This window comes from Molothrus aeneus, chromosome 10 (genome assembly GCF_037042795.1).
Source record: "Molothrus aeneus isolate 106 chromosome 10, BPBGC_Maene_1.0, whole genome shotgun sequence".
Classification (NCBI taxonomy): Eukaryota; Metazoa; Chordata; class Aves; order Passeriformes; family Icteridae; genus Molothrus; species Molothrus aeneus.
The window spans coordinates 17,738,115-17,759,867 of NC_089655.1; the positions used below are offsets into that span (position 1 = coordinate 17,738,115).

The 21,753-nt window shown below is 38.2% G+C and overlaps 1 protein-coding gene across 1 annotated transcript; it reads left to right on the forward strand.

The window, feature by feature from the left end:
• Positions 1–1,583: 1,583 nt before the first annotated feature.
• MCCC1 (methylcrotonyl-CoA carboxylase subunit 1) lies at positions 1,584–20,564 on the forward strand. Its single transcript, XM_066556384.1, has 19 exons — positions 1,584–1,665; positions 2,732–2,778; positions 3,769–3,908; positions 4,320–4,415; positions 4,565–4,686; positions 5,624–5,771; positions 6,552–6,673; positions 7,781–7,892; positions 8,214–8,295; positions 9,082–9,209; positions 10,119–10,302; positions 10,854–10,963; positions 12,202–12,418; positions 13,141–13,227; positions 13,793–13,845; positions 14,789–14,926; positions 16,298–16,405; positions 17,387–17,458; positions 19,010–20,564. Exons 1-19 carry the CDS (start codon positions 1,610–1,612, stop codon positions 19,127–19,129), a joined length of 2,142 nt encoding a protein of 713 aa, XP_066412481.1. The 5' UTR covers positions 1,584–1,609; the 3' UTR covers positions 19,130–20,564.
• The last annotated feature ends 1,189 nt before the right edge of the window (positions 20,565–21,753 follow it).

Below are 21,753 nucleotides of genomic sequence, written 5' to 3' on the forward strand. Positions count from 1 at the left end.
AATGTTGCCAACCTACCTATCCACTACATTGGCAGGTTCACCTGAGTGCTTCAGACTATGGATGTGCACATCAAAGATATTACTGGTGTCACTGAGGAAATTATTATTTCTGCATTTATGCTTTATTACATGGTACTTTCAAACATCTGCATGTAGAGTCTGGTGATCCCTCTTGATTTTGCAAGCCCTAAAGGCCCTGCTGGCAGGATGCCTCCATCAAGAGGAGATTTGCAATGTAAATGAGTTTGCCACTTCCATTAGTTCTATTGCTAAACGCCTCCTCTGCCACCTCTGATTTTTATGTACTGTAAAATATCTGTTGCTCTCCTCAGTGTCCAACAGTTAAAACTACATAAAATGCTGCCATCTTGTGTTTAGAGACAAATTAAACATGACTTTTTAAAATTCTGGATTATGAAAGGCAAAAGTAGGATCTACACTGTCAGCATCTTATGTTGAAGAAGATTGGAGTGAATGGCTTATGGAAAAGCGGAAGCTTCACTTAATAATTTAGTTTTTAAAATCTCACCCATAGAGCAAGTGCTGATCCCTCTTGCAGTCAAGGCCAAGGGATGATTTCGCCAAGCTGATCTGGTGTCTGTTTAACCTACTTGAACCTTCCAGTCACTGGTGTGAGGGGTCACCATGGCAAAGTAAAAACAGCAAGAATGGAGCAAGCAGAGATTGCCTGCATACTGAAGATGCTCTTCATGTAAGAAAATGCTTCAGAGTATGGAGAACACTTAAGACACTAAACACTGCCACTATTGCAATTGATAGCTTGTGTATTCCCATTGTGGAAAAAAAGCATGGCAGCTTTGCTATTTGTAAACAACAAATGGAAATACTTATTTTGACTGTGCTGGGGCCGGGCAGGTTTAGCAAGGCCCCACACTGGGGTGGGCTGGGCCTTAAACTGATAAATATTGGGAAGAAATTCTTCCCTGTGAGGGTGCTGAGGCCCTGGCACAGGCTGCCCAGAGCAGCTGTGGATTCCCTATCCCTGGAAGTGTCCAAGGCCAGGCTGGATGGTGTTGGCAGCAACCTGGGCTGCTGGAAGATGTCCCTCCTCAAGGGAGCGTAATGTAATGTGATGAGCTTTCAGCTCCCTTCCAGCCCAAATCTTCGGTGGCTCTGTGGCTTGCAAAGCTCCAAAGCCTGAGGGAGCAGAATAGATCCTGACGGCTTTCTGATCGCCCCCCTCTGTGACCTCCTCTGCTGCCCGAGGCGGTTTTGATGCCGGATCTGGGGATGTTGAGGCACCCGAGGATGCCCACGCTCTCCCAAGCACCCTCTCCGTTGTGTGTCGCTGTCCCACTACAACCCCGGATATCATTCCTGAAGGAGCACGCTCAGCTGAGTCCGTGCACCCACAGGGCCGACAACCCTTCAGCGACACGCATCGTTTCACATTTAAATGAAATTTATTCCATCGGCCCTCTCAGCGCCGTTCCTCGGTGCAGCCCAGCCCCGCCCCCGACAGCCATTTCCGCGGCTCTCCCCGAGCGGGCCCCGGCCGTGCCCGGCTCTCCTCCCGGTGACGCGCTCCCTCCGCCCGCTCCCTCCCTCCCCCGGAGGGCTTTCCCCGCTGCCGCCCGCGCTTCCCAACATGGCGCTGGCGGCGGCCGAGCGGGGCCGCGGCTGCCTCGGGGCGCTGCGCCGGCTGTGAGTGCGGGCCGGGGGAGGCCCGAGCGGCCCCGAGCGCGGGCAGGGGCGGCCGGGCCGGGGACAGCCGTGGGTGCGGGCCGGGGGCGGCCTGAGGAGCCGTGGGGAGCTGCCCACAGCGAGCGCGGAGCCCGCTGCCCGGGCAGGAGGGGAGGGGGCTCTGCGGGGTGTGAGGGGACACACAGGGAGCCCGGGCTGCTCTGGGGGAAGGAAGAGCAAATAAGCCCTGCTGGGCCTTAGGGAATGGTTGTGGCAGATGCCGCGGGTGCCACGAAGCTGCTCCGGCCCCGGGGGTCGGTCCGCAGGCTGTGCGCAGGGAGGTGACCATGACAGCTGTGTATTCAGAGTTTAAGACATGCACAAATTCCTCCTCTGTTACATCCGAGCTCTACTTGTGTGGTGCCGAGGACGTCCCGTGTCTTTTTTGTCCGATAACGCTTAAAGAATTCTGGACTTGATCCAAAATTCCGACGTTGTTTTACATACTAATTAAAACAGTTCCAGGAGTTTGCTTTCACAGCTCTATCCAGTCACTTCACTGCTGTTATTTCATTTAGTTAACATTAATTATCTGAAGTTTTACTTTCCATTTCTAAAAGCCACCATAGCTCACTCTTGCTCTTTCACATTCTTTTCTCTTGCACCTTTGCTCTACAAAAGCAGCTCCTGTTGCCTTTTTAAGCTTTTTTATCTTATGTTTGCTCACGTCTTCTTTCCCAAATAATTCATGAGTTGGCCTCTCTGTAATAAATAAATGCGAGTTGTTGGCTGTTCTGTCCACAAAAAGAGGTTTTTTTTCTTGTTTGTTTTAAGAAAGCTCCTTGATTATTTCTGTTTGAATGCTACTAAAAAAGCATGGGGGTAATTTTTATTTTGTACAAGTGAAAGTACTTGGGTGATCTGGTAAAGTTTGAGCAACTTCCCTTGTTACACCTGAATATGTTCTGTGTCAGTAGATGTATCAGAAGTTTCAGTGCTGTACTTCTCTCACCTGAAAATAAAAGTAGCTCAGTTGCCACTTGTTCATATGCACTTGTAACACTTCTGTCCCTTTATAATTGCACAGGCAATGGAACCAAGTACGAATATTTGTGAAATGGGCCTCAACAATAGGTATGAAATTTCACCTCTTTAGCTACTAGCTTAAATTGCTATACAGTGTGGATGGTTTTAGAGTATTAGTTGCTGAAAAACTGCAGCATTTTTTAATAAATATTCAGTATCTTCACAGCTTTTGAAGAAAGGAACCTGTAGCTAACCAAAGAGAAATCGTCTTTAATGTTTAAACAACACTTTGTATAATTTTATCTATCATATTTAGGTATATGGAAATTAATGAAAACGATTTATTTTTTGTGATGTTTTTCTCTGAGTCCTTTTCTGATACAAATGTTGCAAAGTCTCTGATAATTGTTTTATAGGCATAATGGTATTTAAATAATATATAAAGGAGTGTAAAGGGGTTTAGCAAGATTATTTAAACTCACTCTGTGTTGCTGTTATCTAAAAAGTTATGTTTGAGAATTCAGAGATCTATTTTCATTTTATTGTTTAGTTTTAAGCTATTTAGTTCTCACTGAGAAGTTTCTGTCAGTGTTGGCCTCATACTTCTGTCAAGTTGTGGCTGCTGTCATGACAGTTTTTAGAAGTTTGTAAGTAACTGATTAAAAAACCAAACCAATAAAAATTGATATCTTTTTATTTCTTTGTCACTGTGTATCAAGGGGGAATGGTGCTCTTCATATGTGAATCACTTCTGTTGTGGGGGACACAGCACAGCTTTGATTGTTTCCTAGTTAGTCCAGAAGGTACATAATACAACTCTAAGCATTAGCTGTTATGTAGAAGTGGGATTTTTTTAGGGTATATCTCTTGAATTCTAAAAAAGAAAAAAAAAGGCTTAAAGATACCTCTGCATAAGGACTCTGAGTTAAGAATTCGAAGAGCAGTTTGAAAATGCTTTTGGGTGAAGCATGCTTTTTCAATTATTGAAGAAATGCATAAACTTTGTAAATGTAAAAGAAACCAGAATTTTAAATTTGCTTTGTTTCCAGGGATGTTTTTGTGGCTTGGTTTCTCACTGTGCTTCATCCTTTCAAACAGGAGGTCACAGCATAGGGAAGATCCTCATTGCAAACCGAGGAGAAATTGCCTGCAGGGTGATGAAAACAGCCAAGAAAATGGGGGTGAAATCTGTGGCAGTTTATAGTGAAGCAGACAGGAATTCCATGCACGTAGCAATGGTGAAGTATATTCATTAAACTTGGCTGATGTTCATTCATAACAGTATTTTTCATTGATAAGTTCCATGGGTGAAGCAGATTTGGGTGCTGATACAAAGTTGATTTTCACTTCTGTAGACCTATTGCCAAGTTTTCCTTGAATGGATGGAAAGTTTGCCTGGTGTCTGTCTCAACACCTGACAGCTTTACAGGAAGTGCATTCAAGTTTGGCTTCCAGACTCTGGACAGCCAGGGGTTAGAGAGTAGACTGTGATTCTGGGGAAAAAGTCGGAATTTGTTTCACCCAGCTGAGCCTCTCCATGAGGAAAGGCAGTGATTTCAACTGCAGTCTGATAAGTGATATAATTAGCTTAGAAAGTAATTTAAATTTCTAGTAACCAGTCTCTGTTGTATGTATTTTTTGTAAAACAGGCAGATGAAGCATATTGCATTGGTCCACCACCCTCTCAGCAGAGTTACTTGGCCATGGAGAAAATACTGCAGGTGGCCAAGAACTCAGCAGCACAGGTAAGGAGATCAATAACATTTTCTGTTACTTCCGTGTCTTTAGTTCTTTGTTTTTGCTCATCTTGTTTTTCCTTAATGATCTATGAAATTTTTGGGTTTTCTAAGCTAAACTGATACAAAAACAGGCTGGTAACATTTTTCTGTTTTAGGCTATTCATCCGGGTTATGGTTTCCTCTCAGAAAACACAGAGTTTGCAGAGCTGTGTAAGCAGCAGGGAATCATCTTCATAGGTCCTCCTTCATCTGCTATCAGAGATATGGGTATTAAAAGGTATCTATTTCTTTTTTATTACTTGGTTATGCAGTTTACAGCTTGGCAAAGATAATTTTGTTAACAAATGACCAGTTGCTCTGTAATTGTTTTATTCTGTCAATTTGCAATGTGTTTTTACTGTTTTCTTCAAAGGAATAAACTCCAGGTTTATAGATTCATTTAGGGACATAAACAGTCAAGATTGTTCAGTTATTGGGATTTTAGTAATTAAATAAGTAATGGTTCTACTTTTCCAGAATTGAAGCATTGAGGTGTAGTATAGGTAAAGGTTCAGAAGTCAGATTGGATAGGTCAAAAGAGCAGTGGAAAAGAAGCACCAAATCATCAGGGTTGTGGTGGCTCATGTAAAATTATAAGTTTAGTTCATCACAGAGAATCTTATTCTTAGTTTCTTAGATCAAAGAAAGACTTTAAAGGTATGAAGTATAAATCAAGACTATGGAAATGAAGTTAATACTGACACAGGAACTGTATAATCGTAGTTAGAGAGAATTAACTTTATCACCTCATAATGTGAGAGTAAATTGCCTCAGTAATTTAACAAGCTTTGCATGCATTTTGGAAATTAGAGTTGTTATGCTTGAGGGTTTTATGTGTGGTGTGAATGTAGCCTGTGTAATGAAAAGTTTTGCCTTTGTACAGCTTTAAATATTGTAGTGTTTTAATTTGAAATTGTTAAATTTTGGCATATATAATGTGGAAAAACAGTCAAACTAAAGTGTAATCCTGCTAGGAGAAATAAAAATGTTTGTTGGAAGTATGTGCTGAATTACAGTCCAATGCTGTGTAACCACCTATGCAAGTAGTCCTGTTGAGGTCTACTGTGGAACTATTTTCATGGAGAGAATTAACACTGGGAGCATTAGACAGGTTGGAGCTTAAAGTAAGAAAAAAATATTTTTATCATTCTAAATATAAAACTGTTCTGTCAAAGCACTTCCAAAGCTATAATGTCTGCTGCTGGCGTTCCTGTTGTTGAAGGTTATCATGGAGAAGATCAGTCTGATGAGTGTCTAAAGGAACATGCCAGGAGGATTGGATACCCAGTAATGATTAAAGCTGTCCGTGGGGGTGGAGGAAAGGTAAGGAACTCCTCTGTTCAATATGTGCTGTAAAGTTGCCATGGCTCAGGATCTGTAACTCAATATTCGAAAAGAAAACAAAAACTGGAAAAGTACTTTGTGTTAAAATTTATTAATGGCCAATCTAGCACTATGAAATCTAATTTCCCTTTGATATGCAGAAGATAAGTAGCTGGAATAAACTGGAAGAGTTTTGTTTGTTTCAGTGGATCTCCAGTAATTCACATAAGCAGAAAAGTTATGCTGTGGATTTATGCAAAATGAGATGACTTTAAATTGTTACTCTGTGATAGCTTCTGTGACTTCCTTTGCCAACAGTTTTAAATGTTGTATAAGAAATGATTAGAAATATCATTTTGTGTCTAGATATTTTTCAATGGGTGGTGAACTCCCAGTCTAAATCAGACTTTGCTCTGAAATAAATGTCTAAATAAAAATTATGTATAGAAAATCTTAGTTATTTCCAAAATAGCTAGACTTATTTTCTAGAAAATAAGTTTTTCTCTGCCAGCCTTGGAAGATTTCTATATTTGAGGAAAAAATTGAATTTTGTGCTCACTCATATCAATGGAATGATAATATCTATTTTTTACACTTCTTATGGCACTTTCAGTGGGACTTAGTAGGATTATCTTACTGGAAGCTGATACACAATTCTCCTAAAGTTTTTGAAGGAAAGAAGAAATGTTATTTTTAAGCTAATTTTCACTCTGTGTGTGCAGCAAGGTTTTTCATGGTGTATTTTTAGCTGTTTGGATAAGCTTTTTTCTTGTATTTTAGGGCATGAGGATTGCTCATTCAGAAAAGGAGTTTCTGGACCAACTAGAATCAGCAAGGAGAGAAGCAAAGAAGTCTTTTAATGATGATGCAATGCTGATTGAGAAATTTGTAGATAATCCAAGGTGTGAAATATGTTTCAATATAAACACTGTAGTGTTTATTCTGCTTAAATAAACATAAATAGCTCAGTTTAGTTAAATAAACGTAACTAGCTTAATTGTAGGATTAAAATTGGTTTTGTATGTCCAATTTGCACTATGAAATTTGTTAATGTGGTCAAAATTGTTTATAATTTATTGAATTTCTTGTAGTGACTTTGTTTTGAATGACAGGAATTAAAATGCTACTGCTTGGGAGATGTGGCAGTGAGATTTCTAAAATTGATTTACATCTAGGAAAAAAATCACTATAATGTTCAAACTATAGACCTTAGTGAAGCTGTGATGGTGTTTCTGCTGCCCTCAGGTGTCCCAAACCAGTTATTTAATCTTCCTCTACTTGGATGTTTCAAACAGAAGTGAGAGTCTTTAGCTCATGCCTGGCCTGTGGAACTGAACCAATTTATTTTTTATAAAGAATGTCTCAGAGGTCTGTTTGACATTCTTGTACTTTACATCTGTTCTTCCTTGAAGCATCACTATAGGGAAAGCATTTATCCCAAAGAAATTGAGGGTCTGCTTATGCTGTCAGGTAGACATGAGAAAAAACTCATTGCTGGGGAATTTCTTTTGCCAGGATCAGGGGATTGTCAGAAAGGTGATGTATTTTTATTAGTTTTATGCATAGAATAAATTTCTGCCACCTAATAGTTGTCCTTTGAAATGGTGTTTTGAAGTGAACAATGTTATTCCTGAGCCAGGACTGCTGCAGTCTCTTGTGAATTGCTGCACAATAAATTATGATGGAAATAATCATTATCAAATTAATAGTGAAGTGGTTTTACTTTTATTATAATAACTAAGAAAGAGGTAGCAGTCTTCAGATACGTGTCTTGCTTATCCTACAATCTATGAGATTTCACTGCAGTAGTTGGTATTAGGAATCCTCTTTCATTTAGAAGATGAATAACTCTAAAACAGCAAAATCCTGCATAATATCAGCCTCTCTTTACATTTTGGCATTTATTTAAAGGCAGACACTTAAATTTATAAGAAATCCTATTAAAATTATAATTTTGAAGTCTCTTTGGGGCATTAAAATACATTAAAACATTTATTTTTGTGGAGCAGGCATGTTGAAGTCCAGGTGTTTGGTGACCAGCATGGCAATGCAGTGTATTTGTTTGAAAGAGACTGCAGCGTGCAAAGGAGGCATCAGAAAATCATTGAAGAGGCACCAGGGGTGAGCAGAAAATTGTTAATATTTTTTATGAACTGCCATGTTTTTATAGTGATTGCTATCCCCCTCTGAATGTATGTAGTGGGTAATAATTTATTTCTAGTTCCTGGACCTGTTTTAGTTTTGCTGCTGAAGATGTTCTGATTGAATAAAAACCCTACATTCTTTAGGAAAATGATTCTCAAAGAAGTATTATGTAGATTTCAAGTGTAACATAGATCAGGGTTTCACTGCATTTGTTAATTCTGTTCAATATTCATGCATACCAGGTTTAATATCAACAAACTTAACAATAGTTTGTAATCTTTCTATTATTATTTACAGCCAGGAATTAGTCCAGAGGTTCGAAGGAGACTTGGAGAAGCTGCTGTCAAAGCAGCTAAAGCAGTGAATTATGTGGGAGCAGGTAAGCCTGGGGAGGTGCAGCTTTTAACTTAGTCAGACTTTAAGTCTCAAGCAAATGGCATCTGGTTGTTTTCGAGTATGACACACATCCCTCAAATTTTTGAGGTTTAAACAAGTAATCATGTAGTTAATTCTGATGTAATTACGGATTTAAATTAGCATACCTGAACTCAAGACCAGTGGCAGCTGAAGGATAGAAAGAAAAAAATTTCAGGGCAGATAATTTGGTCAACTCAACTGTTGTTGGAAAGTGAGCATTATGAATTAGTAAATTTGAGCTGAGCAAGGGGAAAATAATTTTTCTTTTAGCATAGAAAGGGTAATACTTTATATGCAAACAGTAGTCTTTAAAAGAAAATCACAACTCACTTTAAAGTCCACACCATTTCCCAGATGAAAAATAACCTCCTGAAATGATTTGTAACTTTGTTTTCTCACTGCTTTCTTCAGATATTTATTTTTAAAAAATTACATATCCCATGAATATTCAGAATACTTTCAAAGACTCTTGATGCACTTTTTAAAGTGCTAATGAAATGCATCTCTTACTGTAGAGAATGGCTACTAAACAAAGGTTATGTAAATGTATAAGGACACAACCCTTCTGTTTTCAGATCTCAATTTTGTGACCCTTTTAGATTATTTGTATAGAATTTAATGAAATTCAGTGTGTCTGATTCAGAAGTAATAGTCTTGGCATAGTTGAATTAAGTGGCTTGGATGTCTTTTCTATAAATGGACACCTAAGACACTCTTAGGTGAAGTGTCCTTCTGTTAAATACTTCAGGAACAGTTGAATTTATTATGGACTCCCAACATAATTTTTACTTCATGGAGATGAATACCAGGCTGCAAGTAGAGCACCCAGTCACAGAGATGATCACTGGAACAGACTTGGTGGAATGGCAGCTCAGGGTGAGTGTTAATTGATTTTACATGGACAGTTCCTCCTGAGTGCTGTGTGACACTGCCTGTGAGAGGCTGGATGGGTTTCCAGATCCTCATCTCCTGCTCAGCTGTCAGGGTAGAGTTTCCTTTGCTCCACAGGAGCATCTCACATTGCTGTATTGGATGTAGAGCATTGTGTAGGTGCTCTGAATTTCAACCAGCTGTGTAGAGAGGAAACATTTTTAAAGTGTATTTAGAGGCATTAACAGACAGTGTGGAAAGTGGGAGGGAGTGAGGTCCTGGTCTTTCCTTTGCTATGTTGTAAGGTTTCTAAAACTTTAATTGAAATGGATCTGTGACCCAAAAGTCATTCTTGCATCAGGCTGTAGGAGGAAAAAATCCTCACAAAAACCTGTGTCTGGTGTTATACCAGTATAGTCACATTCTGAAATAGATGTACAGTGGGGTGGACTGGAGCAGTGGATTTCCTCACACACCTAATTTTCAGAGATTATTTACATATTTAAGTGATCACAGGAAGTTTTGGGTATTAGGGAACTTGAAATAAACCCCAATTCTGTTTTCATAAATCTAAAAGTGAGGACAACAGCTTAAGAAGTGTGAGATTAAGGGTGGGGAAGTGTAATCAGAAAGAAAATTAAACTGGCAATGCTGATGCAAAAAGAAGGAACATTTGTCTTCCTTATCTGGGCATGGAAATTGAGAATTGAATCCTGGGTTAGAGCAGGGATCAAACAACACTGGAAGAGAGAAACAAGGTGGACAGGTTCAGTGGTCTTAGCAGTGTTTTTCTCCTTGTGCTTTTTAAAATATGCTTCCTAGTTCTTCAAATTCAGAAGAAATACACTTAATATTTCATATATCAGCATTCCAGAATATTCATCCTGCATTCAAGAAAAAACCTATTGTTTTCAGGTTGCAGCAGGAGAGAAGATTCCTCTGATGCAGGAAGAGATCCTGCTGCAGGGCCATGCATTTGAAGCTAGAATATATGCTGAAGACCCTAATAATAACTTTATGCCAGGAGCTGGGCCACTGTTGCACTTATCCACCCCCCCAGCAGATCGTTTCACCAGGATAGAGACCGGAGTCAGGCAAGGTAAAACTGAAGGCAGTGATGGAAGAAGAAATAATTAACATCAAGAACTTGTTTTTGTAAGCATTTCCCTCTTTGGTCTGAATAAGTTTGTCTAAAAGAGTGGTGTTATAAAGAAAAATCCCTACAGAATTATTCTTCCTTATGATTTTCCATGTACTTTTGGTCAATCACTGAATATTTTATTTACCTCTTCTTTACCTGTACCCACATTAATGTCCGCTGGCTCATGCTGGTGATATTCTCCTCACTGTTTAGCAATCCTGCATTCTAATTGCAATAAAGAAAACTGAATTTGAGTCATGTTATCTCTACAAAAATTTATAAATTTATTTATAAACTTATAAAATTTATAAAACGTCTGTGCTGAAATTGTCCTTGAAATTGAAATGCCAGGTCACATCATGTCCTTAAACAATTTTAATCTTGAGAGAACTGTGGCCATGAATTGTGCCTGTGTTGGATGCCATGTGGTGCCCAGTACTTTGCATTAGCAACTTCCATAAATTCGTGGTTGCATGTTAGAGCATTTTTGTTTTATTGCTGCATTTCAGGTGATGAGGTTTCTGTGCATTATGACCCCATGATTGCCAAGCTGGTGGTTTGGGCTGAGGACCGACAGGCAGCGCTCAGAAAGCTGCGCTACAGCTTGCACCAGTACAACGTAAGTGGGAGGAACCCAGTGTGGTACCACAGCTTGAGCCACAAAAGCACGCAGAAAATACTGCAGTAAAACAAAAGTGGTTTCCAAAAAGGAGCCTGCATTGCTACTGCATTTCAAATTCATTAGTTGTTCGCAGAAGTTGTATTTTTTCCCAATTTGCAAACTGTTTTCATTGGTGGAGTGAGTGAAAATAAGTGTGAAGCCCGGTTTTACACATAGATTTTTAAGTTTGTGGTTCAGTTTGAATATGCACCTGGGACTTTGTAGAAGGGTAAGGCTAAAAAACATTTTCAATTGTACTGTGAGCTTTCTCAGACTTAAATGGTTTCTTTAGTGGAATTTGTATCAGACAATGGTTGCTTGTAATTTTTAATTTATTAAAAGAACTAAGTTTTTAGACTATACATGTGGTAAAGAAATATGCTGTCAGTTTTTTTTAAGAAACATTCCATTTTTCCCTATGAAAACTACAGGTATTATAACTGTTTTCAAAAGTGGAATTCAGAAGGTTTGGCTTGAGGCGAGACTGAATATTACTTGTGCAGAACTAATTTACACTTTTAAATCAACAACATGAATGTCATGTTCATGTGCCTGAGGTAGTGAAAGTGTTGGGCCCCTTATTGTTTTAGCTAAAAATGAAATTTACTGTAAGAGAAAGAAATAAGAGAATTCTCTTGGTTTTTTCAGAATTTTCTTAGCAGTTCTGTCAGTAAATGTTAACAGCATAACATGGTTACCAGTGTCAATGATTTCTCTAAAATAATAATGTTGTTTCATTGGGTATTTTGCACTATAGGAAATGGATAGTATCTAGTAAACTTATAGAAATCCCCGTTCCTACTTTTTACTATTAAAAGATCAAATATGGGATACTGGATTTATTGTAACTCATTTTTAATAAGAAGCAATTGTCAAGTTAGGAATGTTCTTCTAAACACTCAGAGCACAATTTTCCAAAAGTAGGGGTTTTTTTCTGAAATTACCTCCTGTTACTGTTTTGGGGAAACTTTGCTCAACTTCACAGTGGACAAAGGCAACATTTAGATAACAGAGTGCTTTTGAGAAAGCAGCTTTTGGGTTTTGTTTTGGTTTTTTGTCTTTTTCCAGTCAGTGGTTTTATTGATAATAAAACAGACCAGTTGAATGAATTACATTTTATTGATAAACTTTGTGAGCAGAAAGCTGTGTAGTCGTAACTCAGTTTGGCAAAATACTTCTGTTCTGTTTCTTTACAGATTGTAGGATTAAGCACTAATATTGATTTCTTACTGAGCCTGTCAGGACACCCAGAGTTTGAGGCTGGAAATGTGCACACTAATTTCATTCCTCAACACCATAATGAACTATTTCCAGCCAAAAAGGCAACTCCACATGAAGTTATGTGTCAGGCAGCTCTAGGGCTCATACTGAAAGAGAAGATGCTAACAGATGCTTTCAGAGATCAGTCAGATGGTAAGGATCATTGTTTTTTATTGTTTCATTTTATGAGTTGACGTGCAGTTGCTTAATTTGGATGTTCTTTCTTTGCCCTACTTTGTGCCTGCTCAGGGTTCTGCGTTCTGGCATCTCCCAGGTATTTGCACACAGGGTAGACTATAACTTTTGTTAAGGATCAGATAGGGAATATGTCACCACTGTAATGTCCAGAGAACTTCCCAAAGCCCTTCAGACAGGCACTGCCTGAGAGACCTTGGGATTCATGGTCAGTGACACTGTGAGCTCTTTGCTCTTGATAAGCACAAGCAGGGACCTTCTGCCTCTCTTATTCCTACAGCTGGCCAAGGTCTTGAGACAAAATTACCTCTGCTCTGAATGGGAGAAGCAGTGGGGATTGATTGAAACCTTCACCTAAAGGTTAATCAGGACCTGCTCTGGTGTAGTTGAATTCTGATGCTCTCTAGTCCTGTTCAGGGATGTGTTCATGGAAAACAGCCAGTGCCCTTCTTAGTGTCATGTTTTCTGTAGGTCACACAGCATCAATTTATTCTGTGTTGGAGATCAAGGAATTGTCACTTTCTCTGACTACAGTTGTTCCCCAGTCTTTTCTGTGCAATATAAATTAATCAGTACGAAGGTAGTAAGAGTAGGACAATGATTTTAAGGCCTAAGTTCTAAGTATTGTGTTTTGCTGAAGTAGAATGAAAAATAATATATCTGTGTATTTTGTGTTTTAGATAAATTCTCACCATTTGCATCCAGCACTGGTAGAAGATTAAATATATGTTACACTAGAAAACTGTCTCTGCTGGATGGGGAAAACAGTAAGTTAATAAAAAAGTGTGTGGAGGGAAGGGAGGTACTTGATGGATGAAGTTATTTTAACTGGTGCTTGAAAATTCAGGCTAAGAAACAGCATCGAATCAGTATGAGTTTTATGCAGTGTAAGCTGGGAATTCACAGAATTGCATGTTTAATCCACACTGTTAGATCCTGAAGAAATGCAAACCAAATTGAAATGACTACTAATTCATGCTCATCATTTAAATGAATGAGGTTGAGATTTTAAAAAGAGAAGAGTGACATTTACTTTTTTTGAACTTCTTTTTGTTGTGAAAGGAGTACTTCCTCCCCTCACAAACTTGTTTTCTGTACAGATAATACAGATTTTAGATACATTTCAGATGTTCATCGTTGAAAGAAAAATTGTCTGGAATTCAGTAGGAATTCTGCAGTGTGTAGTAAGCTAATCTGAAAATACTTGTTCTTATCTTAGTGTTGGTAGGCCTCATTTTTATCAAGAAAGCCTTGATACAGTTTATATGTCATCATTCTCTAGATACTCCAGTGAAATCTACTCACACATGCATGTTTTGTTTTATTGAACAGTTGTGGATGTAGCTGTAAGTTACAATCAAGATGGGTGGTCATACAAAATGCAGGTACAAGTACATTTTTTTCAGATACTTCATTAGATAAAAGAATCCATTTCTTGTAGATTTCTCTTAGTACTAATTGTTGCTAAAGTTGCTTGGTGATTACAGATGCAGGATTCTGTTTTTAGTTTGCTTGTATCCATTGCTATACACTGTTACTTCGACCTGAAATTATCTGTACTAGATGCTGGATCGGCATGGAAGAGCTATCAAAATGTTCCTGACAAGGCTAAGAGAAGTGTTTGTATTTTCAGTACTTAAAGGTCTTATTCTTTATTTTCCTTGTTGAATTTGTCTGTTTAAAACCTGGGAAGTTAGATTTAAATCTGCATTTAAAAAGACTTTTTTTCCACAGGACTCCTGCTCTGTTCTTTGCATGAGAATGGATCTTCTGTGGGATAAATAAAAGCTTTCTAGAGCATTATCTGCAAGATAACATTTTATTTTGAAGATGGAAATTGGAGAGTGATTACCAAATGAGCTGAGGAATCTTCTGGTTAGATAATTGAGTGATACCCTCTAGAATTGGCTTCTTTGTACATGCTATAGGAGCTCCTGTAGTAAACAGCTCAAGATGCCTTAGTTGTAGCTAATTTTGTGTGTGCACATGTGAGAGTCTCCAGTTGTTGGCTTAAGGGGGTTGTGTTTGGCTGGGTGTTCAATATCCCCTGTAGGTGAATGTCTTATTCTCTCAGATTTGGCACCCAGAATGGATGAATACTCAGGAATGTCCTGAGTGAATATATTAGATAATTTGCTGAGCTATTTTTATTGGATACAGAACAGTCTCTTAACTGAAAGACAAAGGATACATAAGGTTTAAAAATGTTTTTTTTAATTCCAGAGTTGCCTATGCAGAATCACAGGTTATGAGGGTACAAATACAATCTTTTGATTTATTGCTCATGAAGGGTTAACCTTTGTCCTTATAAAAGCATTTAACTTTCAGATTCAAGATAAAACGTTCCTGATTTCTGGAGAGATCTTGAAAGAAGGTGATTCACTTTACTTGAGGTCTTCAGTAAATGGAACAGTGTCTAAGTCCAAGTTGGTCATTTTGGACAACACCATTTATCTGTTCTTCCCGGTAACGTTCCTTTCTTTATTATCACAAATTTAAAATTTTGGATTTTTATCCATATTAATGAACAATATAAATTGCAATGGAATGTGAAAGAGAGCAACAATTTCAGTCTCTTACTTTGACCTATCAAGTTTTGATACCTGTTGGATTATTGTTCTAATTAGAAATTCATTGCTTGTAGTGAGTGAGAAAAAGAATTGTTTTAAAAATTTGAAATACATCTGGTGAGGAAATTATGGTTTGGAAATGATGGTTTAGGAGAGGGGAACACAAAATTCTAAAATTTGTCAGGTATTTGAGTTTGTTACAGAACAGTAGCAAGTACTTCAAACTGACAAATATTTGAAATGCCTTGTAATTGGTGTTTTAATTTCAATTGTGATTTTTAAATTATATGACAAGAAATAAATCAATACCGGTCTGAGGAAGGGTAACTTCAGCTAATATTAAAATATGCAATTGTGAGTTACCATGGCATTATATGCATTGCATATATGCAAATGACATTTGAAAGAAGAGGTACTCTAATTGCATTATTAGGTTGTAATTTTTTATTTACAGTTAAAACATTGCAAGGCCTTAAAGTAACTCAGTGTAATTAAATAAATAAATTATATAAATTATTATTAAATAAATAAATTATTATTAAATAAATAAATTATTAGTTTCAGTAATTACCCTCTAGCACTGAGCCCCTTAAGACTTTTAGCAGAATGCAGCAAAAACTTTGTTGCTCCAGTGATGAGGACAAAATAACCCCTTGCTGGAATGGGAAAGCTCAGTGGTCCTGTGGTATCAGAAAAGAAATCACAGGACTTTAGGGCATGGGAAGGATGTGGGAGATAATGAGTTTTTGAGAGACTCTGGGAAGCAACTCTGAGAGGACTTAAGGGATTTTTGAGTAACAGTGAGAAATTTAGACTAAATTTAGCACTGAATTAATTTTATTGTAAATTGTGAAGGATTCATTGGCAGTGGCTGGCAGTGGAGATGCCAACGTGTCTCTTGTTGCAGCAGGTGCCTGCCCCTGTGCAAACAGCCTTTATGCACTTCCAAAACCTTCTGCACTGCTGATGCAGGAACAGGGAAGGTACAAACACAGGGTTTGTACAAAGATCCACGTGGAGCTGCTTTGTCACAGGGGTTGTTCCTTCCTTGCTGGTCCTTCCAGCAGCAGGTGTGACTTCCTAGGCCTCAGGCACTGGCACAGCAGTGACCATCGCAGTCCTAGTGCAGCCCTGACTCCAGGCTCTGCCACCCTCAGAGCTGACTGCTTTGCCTAAGGCTGGTGCTGTTCTTTCCCTCTCTGAGCCCATCTACTGGTGCTGTTATCTCATGCTGTTAACTCACCTGTCCTGGATTTTCTTCTTGCAGGAAGGCAGTGCTCAGATTGGCCTCCCTGTGCCCAAATATTTGTCTGCAGTGAGTTCGGGGGCAGAACAAGGTGGAGCTGTGGCGCCCATGACAGGCACAGTAGAGAAGGTAATTATAACAACGGGATGGGACCTGAATTCTCCAATATATTCAGATTTACTCTGCCAGAAATAGAGCTTCTGTACTGCCAGGAAAGAACTGGGGCCAGTAATGTCAGTGTTGTGTGGCTTCTGATTGGAAAAAGCTTTGTTTACTCCAAGTTTTCAGCATCCACCCATGGCTTTTTAAGGCTTCCATTTTTTCTCTAGAGCTCTGGAAGATCTGAACTAATGCTACTGCTTAACTAGTTTTTTCTTCATCTTAATTACTTCTCAAGTCAAAGCTCCCTGAAGTGTTATGGGCTGTTTGATTCATTTCATCTAACAAAAGAGATGCACTTGCAAAAGAAGAAATAATCAGAAATGCCTCTTTTGTTAAGCTGTGAATTGATTTAATTTTCTTTAGCTCAGCAAGTCTTCTGCATTCTCTGTACAGTGACAAAGTTTCAACAGAAAGAGATTTTCTGGAGAGTTTAGTGGTTGAAAGATTCAGCCACTAATAAAAAGGCATAAAGGATGGAGTACATAAAACATGGATCTCTGACATCCTGAATGAACATTCCAATTCAGAGTAATTGTTGAAAAATGAGGTGGCTCCTGCCATCTTCTTTCTGGATGTTGTTTTAAAGACTTTAGGGACTGGCTTCAGGAAGAGGTTCTGCACTTTTCTCAAAATAGAATTGCTGAAGCCCAGAAATGGTAGACTATACATCATCTCTTGTAGTCTTTCCTTTGATAGGTAAATGGCTTCCTGTTCATCCTGTCATGTGGCACTGACCCTCTTTCTGTAGGCTCTGCCTTCCCTTGAGGAGATCTATCTAGAACTCTTCCCTATCTAGAGAACTCAGATACCCAGCTCAACAAAAATAAATAATATGAGGCTGTTTTGTAAAACCTCCCTCCCTCTGTGCATTGTGTTAGTCAAGATCCAGCTGATTCTGAATTGTACAGGCAAAAATGATTTTTCCCCCAATTTTCTCCTGAATTGCAGGTGTTTGTGAAGGCAGGGGATAAGGTGCAGATTGGAGACCCTCTAATGGTTATGATAGCTATGAAAATGGAGGTAAGTGACATATAAAGGTTTTAATAATTGAGAAAATAAAAATCTGCTCAAAATTTAATAATTTTTGGTTGCATTATTGAATTTCAGTGTGGAGTGCAGCTTGCAGCTGTCAGTATCACTTCATCTGCTGTAACATCAGTGTTGTGTCTGACTGGATTTCAGAGGATTATATTTGCTGTTATTTTACTAACAAATGATGATTATATAATGCATGGTATTTTGCAGCTGTTTTAACATGCATTTGGGTGGTGGTGTCAGGCCTTCTGTCCCCTCCTCTCCTTTGACTTTTCTAGCACAAAACTGTCTTGGTGTGTCTCTTGTCCTCTGGTTGTGATCCAGGCACATGGATGTCTGCAGTTTCTTCAAGCAGAGATTTAGCTAATGGGGACTTTGTAAATATACATGGGATTCTTCTTGTGTATAATCCTTTTATTATTAATGATAATAATAGTAATGATATTTACAGAAAGTTTTATGAGGAGCACACTAAAGATTCTGTGTAGTTATTCACACAGCATTCAGAGGACTGAATTTTATCTTGTCACATTGCTTGACTGTGGCTCAGATTGCTTTAATTACAGTTTCTGTAGCCTGAACTGGTTTGGTTTGACTATTAGTTTAAAATAAACCACAGTTTGTGGCAGCAGAACTAACACTGTTGAGAAAATCTGCCTTTCTCTTATCATGTTCTTTTTTTAATTACACTCAAATTCTATTAAATAAAACTGTGTGCACTAAAAAACCTACACACAAACTTCTTTGCAGTTGGATGCTAAATGTGTTTGTGCCTCTTCAGCTGATACCCAGACCGACATTATCTGAGCTATTTTTTTAAAGTGCTATTGAAATATAAAATGTAAAATTTAAAAAGCAAATTGTTATTTAGAGAGTCCTTAGATGTGAGGATTTAATATCTGATCTTAAATGTTTTGATGCTAGACTAATCCTATGTAGAAAACTACCAAGAGGCAAAGCTCCAATATCAAAGTAACCTGGTACAATGACAAGCAGACCAGCTGGGGGTTGGTGTGTAAGCATGCTGTTCCTTTACTGTCATTAGGAGCTGTATTTGTGTTTCATCTGCATTTTGCCAAATATCTGCCCACTAAAGACCCCTCCTGGCCAGAAAACAGAAATATCTTTAGTAAATCTGCAGATTTCTCTTAAGGGAACAAATCTGCTCTCTGATTAACATTTTGGATTAATAGTGTGTTATTTCTGTTTGGTATTTATTATAACAACAGAAAGTATTAGTGAGGTAGTCAGCTGTTCATACTGATGATCATTCATATGATGATGATAATTCATATAAATGTATTATCCAGCATTTTTCTCCACAAAATACTTGTCAAATATTCATGAGAAAATTAAACTCAGAAATGGACTAGGAATGTTTAAAAGAAGGTTTAAAATAAAATATGTCAGAGGAAGGAATTAAGTGTGTTCAATTCTCTTTGGACCAAGCAGTAATGCTGGCATTTGCTGGAGAGAGAGGGAGGGGAGGGAAGCCCCTGAGTGTCTGCTGTTGACTCTGGCTGTGTTTCTGTGCAGCACACCATAAGGGCTCCCAAGGCAGGAGTGATTAAAAAGGTCAATTTCCAAGAAGGTGCCCAGGCCAACAGGCATGCTCCACTCGTTGAATTCGTGGATGAAGAGGCAGAGTCAAAATAAAATTCAAGGAAGGTGCATTTTATTTTTTCTACTTTGCTGATTTTCTCCTGGAAGAAGATTTCTTCATGTTTTCAGCAAACTGTTTTGTATGGTTGGGGGATTGGTTTCCTCTGCACTTCCTGCATAGTTTGACTGGAAATTATGCTGACTTCACTGAAATTTGGGTATCACTATACTGTAATTGTATTTATAACTTGTGGACCTATGTGATTGTTGTCCAGTGGTTGTTTGCTTGAGGAAAGGACTGGAAGAAGATGTGAAACTCTGAAAGTATCAGAGAGGTTAATAAGGACTATAAGGTACAGACAGGTTGGGTTCTTGTTATTCACAGCTGCCTTTTTTCCCTTAAATATGTGAGGATTGATTTGAAGGAAATCTGAAATACAGTTTTTCTATTTTCTGGCAAAATTCCTGTTTCTATCTTATGTTTTTGCCTTAATAGGGAATTTAGGATTGTTCCTTAGCCCAGAATCCCTCTCAGTCATTTCTGGTGCATCTGTTTTTCCTGTTTACCTCAATGAGTTGTGAAAATTTGCATTTCAAAAATTATTTTAATATACCTCAAAATATGTGATGCAAAACATTTCTAAAATACATTTGCTACACTAATCAAAGTTAAAATGTAACTACTTTCAAAAAATGCCATTTTAACTTTAAACATGAAGTAGTAACATAGAAATATAAGCTTATTTAATACTTACTGTGCCAAAATACAATACTGACTTCAAAATCTTCGTTACTGTTACCATATTGTTCATGTTCTAGTGTATTTCTTATTGGCTGGAATGAAGTACACCACAGTCTTTATAACAGCATGAAATAAGAATACTAAGAATAATAGATTGTTTTTTGTATCTGCAAGGTTTCAAAAGGGAAAATTGGTAGATTTTTGGATATGCAAAGAAAAAGAATTCTCAGACTAAGCATACTGATAATTTGCCATAAATTTAACTTATTTAACCAACACCTTAGGGAAACAAGGGAAAGAAAAAAATGTTTTAATTGTTGCAAACTTTTCAGTTAATGTGAAGTTCTGTTATCACGTGAAGTTTTGGTATGCTAATTTAATTAAATGATCTGTTCTATACTGCAGAAAGGAACAATCAGATGCTGCAGTGATCCCAAGCCTGTAGTTAGATCTGTGCAAATGGACCCTTACCTGAAATCTCATTTCTGAATCAATATACAATATCATGGGGAATTCTCTGATCTGCTTTTATAATTGTGCAGCCTTGTCTGCAATGCAGAAAAAAAAGTGGTGAAAAAGCAATGACTCTGGATGATCAGTGTATTAAAAGCATATTTGAATACTTTATAATTTTCCTTCCAATCCTCTGGTCACCTAGCAAATAATTAAATTCCAGTGATCATCTTGTAGAATATTGCCACTATGATTTTTATTTACTGCCAAATAAAAATTAAGCATAACTTGGAATGTTTGTTTTGATTTTTCTCCATTTTGTTCTTTCCTTGGTTGCTCCTGTTCATGCATTGGATTAGAGGGTTTAAGCAGCTGTTTCTGTATCATCTGATGATGATGAGCACAATCTGCAGACCACATTTAGGAGGCAGTGATCCAGACACTCGTGATGGGTTTCACTGCAGGTAAGGTTAGGCACTTGTTTTATCCAGAACTGAATCCTCAGATAGAAACATGAGCTCAGCCCTGAAGAGACTCAGCAGCTTGGCATTTATTTTTCTCTCTCTCTGTGACACGGCTGTTTCTAGACTGACTTTGCTGCACGGAATCTGTACCAAAACATGAACGCTCCCAGCAGGAGGTTCCCTGCCCGCTCAGTCTGCACAGCTTGGCTGCACACAGCCAGTGCAGCAAAACACATTCCCTGGGAGCTGACAAAATGTCCTCCCTTCGGAGCCAGGGGAGACAGATAATCTCACCAGTGTTCATTTTCCCTCGCTTCTCAAAAATTAGCTGGTTTTATCTCTATAGGCTTCTACTGAGATAGATTTTTCAGATAGTGATGGTTTTGTTTATTTAAGAAATATCTCTTGCAGAAGTCACTGTCACAGTTTGCATACTTGAAATGCTTTACTGCAGTGTGATTTAATTGAACTTGGAGATACTCAAAAAATTATTAAAGGTAGGTTGTTCCTATACCAGTATCTTAGTTAACAAAATATTCATGAATCTTCAGTTTTTTACAAATAAATGTGTTTTATGAATATAAACTGGTCCTAGCATAGTAACATAGCTGTCACTTGTTGTCTCTAAAACACTTAATGGCAGACTAAGAAAAAGAAATTAATTTTTTAAAATGCAGTATTTTAGCATTTGGGCTAAAGGGGTAATCTCTGCTACTAATTTATTATCAGTGTACCTTTTCAGATAGTGCTGTAGTTCTGAAACAACAGTCACAGATGTTACAGAACAAAGAATCTGAACTGATTCTAGCTGTAATGATTTTTTTCTTGCTACCAGAGGAGAGAGGGGGCTGTGTCACGAGATATTTAATTCAGCCACAGTTGATGGTCTGCAGGAGAGAACAAAGGTGTTGGTGTTCCAGACTCAGGCTTCTCTGAGACAGGGTCAGGGAGACTGAGCACTGGTCAGCTTGGATCAGGAATGGCTCATCCTGCCAGAGCACAGTGAGAGCCCTGTGTAC